General features: G+C 44.2%; 1 protein-coding gene across 2 annotated transcripts in view; it reads left to right on the top strand.

Moving 5' to 3' along the window:
• fgd5a (FYVE, RhoGEF and PH domain containing 5a) overlaps positions 1-3,037 on the top strand; it is a 32,825-nt gene that overhangs the window by 23,915 nt on the left and 5,873 nt on the right. For both annotated transcript variants that reach the window (XM_042213541.1, XM_042213542.1), the window contains exons 11-12: positions 447-518; positions 721-789. In XM_042213541.1, coding sequence (XP_042069475.1) covers positions 447-518; positions 721-789 — 141 coding nt within the window. The remainder of the gene's footprint in view (positions 1-446; positions 519-720; positions 790-3,037) is intronic.

A 3,037-nucleotide genomic window follows, 5' to 3' on the forward strand; every position in this document is an offset into this window, starting at 1 on the left:
ACACACACACACACACACACACACACACACACACACACACACACACACACACACACACACACACACACACACACACACACACACACACAAATTATCTCTTCATGGAGATAATTATAAGGGAGGGAATGGTTTGTGAATGAACTGGCAACCCCACCTCACTGCTGAGCTCCCATGTGGCTCTTTGGCTTACCTCCTCTGTTTATCACACTTTTTTTCTCATTTGTGCGCAAGCCCTGACACACACACATACACACAGAGACTGACAGACGGTGGTAGCACATCTCTCTTTGGGCATGAAAGGGAGGGAGTCGGAAAGGGATGTGATACTAAAAATGTGAGGGATGGCAGACACAGAGAAACAGGGATGGTTCAGTTCTTTGTCTTCTCTTCCATCAATCACTAGATAATCTCTCTCTCGCTAACTTCCTGCTTCTCTTCTTCTGCAGGAAAACTTGTTGCGTCTGGTCCACATTGAATACAGCGTGAAAGGGAAGAGGGACCTTCTGAAACCTGGAAGGGTGAGCATCGTGTAGTTCTGTCTGACAGCGTTACTGCTGCACTGTCAAAAACAAAGCAACACCAAAATCTGAATGCCAGATCTCTGAGGTCACTTTGAAAGCATAAAAAGACTGGTCATGTGTTTACGTAATGTTGTAAGGATTAGTTAACAACATTACATCAACCTAACATGCAAAGCTTTTATACTGTTTCTTTTGGCAGATGTTTGTCAAAGAGGGCACACTCATGAAGGTCTCCAGGAAAAGTAGGCAACCTCGGCACCTGTTTCTGGTAATGGCATTACATCGGACACTACTGGTGTTAAAGCTTAAAAGTATTTCACTATTTTGTTTCTTCAGTAGTTTGAAATGGTCTAATATTAGCTGTGATTAGCCTAGCTTATCTTTAAAAAAGGCTAATCATAGGAAAGATTAAAGGAAATGTGGTGGACAAACTGTGCAATGTAAACACTCGTAACATGGTGGAAGGTTGTTTCTCCCATCTCTTCTTTTTATGTATTAGCCTTATTAACCTTTGCTGAAAGACTGGTAAATATCTAATATCAGCCAATAGTTTTACCTCACCAATAAATCAGTTGGGTGCCAATCTTTGTTCAAAGTAGCGTATTTAATATTTATCCTGAGTGACTTAATCAAACATTTGGCTATAGCTTGACCTTTCTTTCAAGTGCTTTTTGCATTATTTCACACACGTTTACCAAAACAAAGCCTCGTGATTTCAGTATCTTTGGAAAGTGCCATCTCAGTTAGAGTTCAAAAGAAACTCGTGTGGTTTTAAGCAAGGTGTGGATGGACAGCACGAGGACAGAAAACACCTGCAGTGTTATTTAGGTAATGTTAAAATGAATGCTGGCGTGGTCTGCAGAAAATGTGGAGGAATGTTGGACAGGGTTGTGCCACAAGTTAGGTGAGGTTTTGGGGAAGGGTGGGGGGCACAAGGCCAAGGCTGTAAGACCTCGACTAAACACCACACCCATCTAGCCAAGGGCCTCCCTCTCCACTCTCCTCCTCCCCCCTCCTCCCCTCCCAGGACTTGTTTTCCAGGGCCCCACTTCCTTACAGGATGTTTGGTGTGGGTCACTGGATGCCGACTTCCTGTGTATTGGGAGGGGACTGACAGCGAAGTGAAGGCCAGACACCCTGTAGAATGCAGGGAGGAGGGGTGGTGGTGCTACACAAACACATAATGTGAAATAGAGAAGTCCCATCTATTGTTTCATGTGCAATCAGTGCTGTCTCATGTTATGAATTTCCATGGGCAGCATATTTGCCATAGAGTGTTCCAGGTAGCATGTAACATTTGAGACACTCAGGATTCATTTTGTTCTCTTCCATCAGTCTCTTGCTGTTTTTAAACTGATAAGCTCTAGCTTGAAAATGTTAGTGGTTGATACTTGTAGGCTATTAGGACTATAAAGCTATTTGCTCCCTTGAAGCCAACAGCTCCAGAGGTTCAGGTGTTATTAATGGGAAACTGAAATACAAACGGCGCCGATGAAAGCAATCAACCACCTCTGTGACAGAGAGAAGCTGCACCCATGTCACAAGCCAGGGCTCACAAAAGAAAGAAAAGCAGGCTGAGTGAGTAAGAGGAGGGATTAAGAGGGAGGATGGAGATCTAGAGAGATGTCAGAGGGAAAGAGTAAAAGGGGGAGGTAAAGGAGGTGATGCTTTTAGGGAAGGAGATGAAATGCCACTGTCGAAAAAAGTAAATGTCTTGGTTGCTCAAGTGGATATAATTTGCGTCTCGTGGGTCATGTCTGTGAAATCTGTTAACTTGGCGCTTGCTTGGATTTCTGTGGAATGAGTAAATGAGCAGTGCAGGGTGGAGCAGAAGAGCTGCGGCGGCTCGAGCACAGAGGTCGTAGGCAGGGCTCGGGCTTGGCTATCATGCAGTGTTTTGTCTCCAGCCAGTCGTCCAATGAAATGCGTTACTGCTGCTGTTTGTGTTGTTGTTGTGGTGGTGAAGGAGGCCAGTTCCACCCAGCTCTGGTTCTCAGCGTAGCCTAAGAAGGCTGTGAAGGCGAGGGGAGGCCCGGAGTCCAGAGCAGGGTGGAGAATTCCTGGATGCTGCTTATAAGGCCCCAGCGGATGTTTAGAGCGCACATAAGGTGTGACCGATGATGTCATTTCTTTTGTCTGTGTTGTGAGAACACAATAGACTCTTGGTAAATTCAGGGGATTCAAATACCTCAGGTTTGACAGGAAAATAAACATTTTCCTTACAGTAATGCCTAATTTTGTTGTGTGCATACATGGGAATTCTGTGCTGACAGGATGCACAGAGGTGAGTGTGCTGTGAAAACACAGCCTAGTACTTAACCAGCTCTACCCTCGGTGCTGTTTTGGGCAGCTGTGGTGCTTAAGTTTATATAACACTACCACCTTGTGTTAGCAGGTGATATTACATCCCGAGTAAATAATTTTCTCATCAGGAGGAGAAACTGTAAAAATCTACAACGAATCAAAAGCTTAGTCAACAAATTAATCAGTTAATAAAAAATACTATGAATTAATTT

Source organism: Haplochromis burtoni, unplaced genomic scaffold, assembly GCF_018398535.1.
Source record: "Haplochromis burtoni strain Fernald_Lab_line unplaced genomic scaffold, NCSU_Asbu1 Contig_451, whole genome shotgun sequence".
Classification (NCBI taxonomy): domain Eukaryota; kingdom Metazoa; phylum Chordata; class Actinopteri; order Cichliformes; family Cichlidae; genus Haplochromis; species Haplochromis burtoni.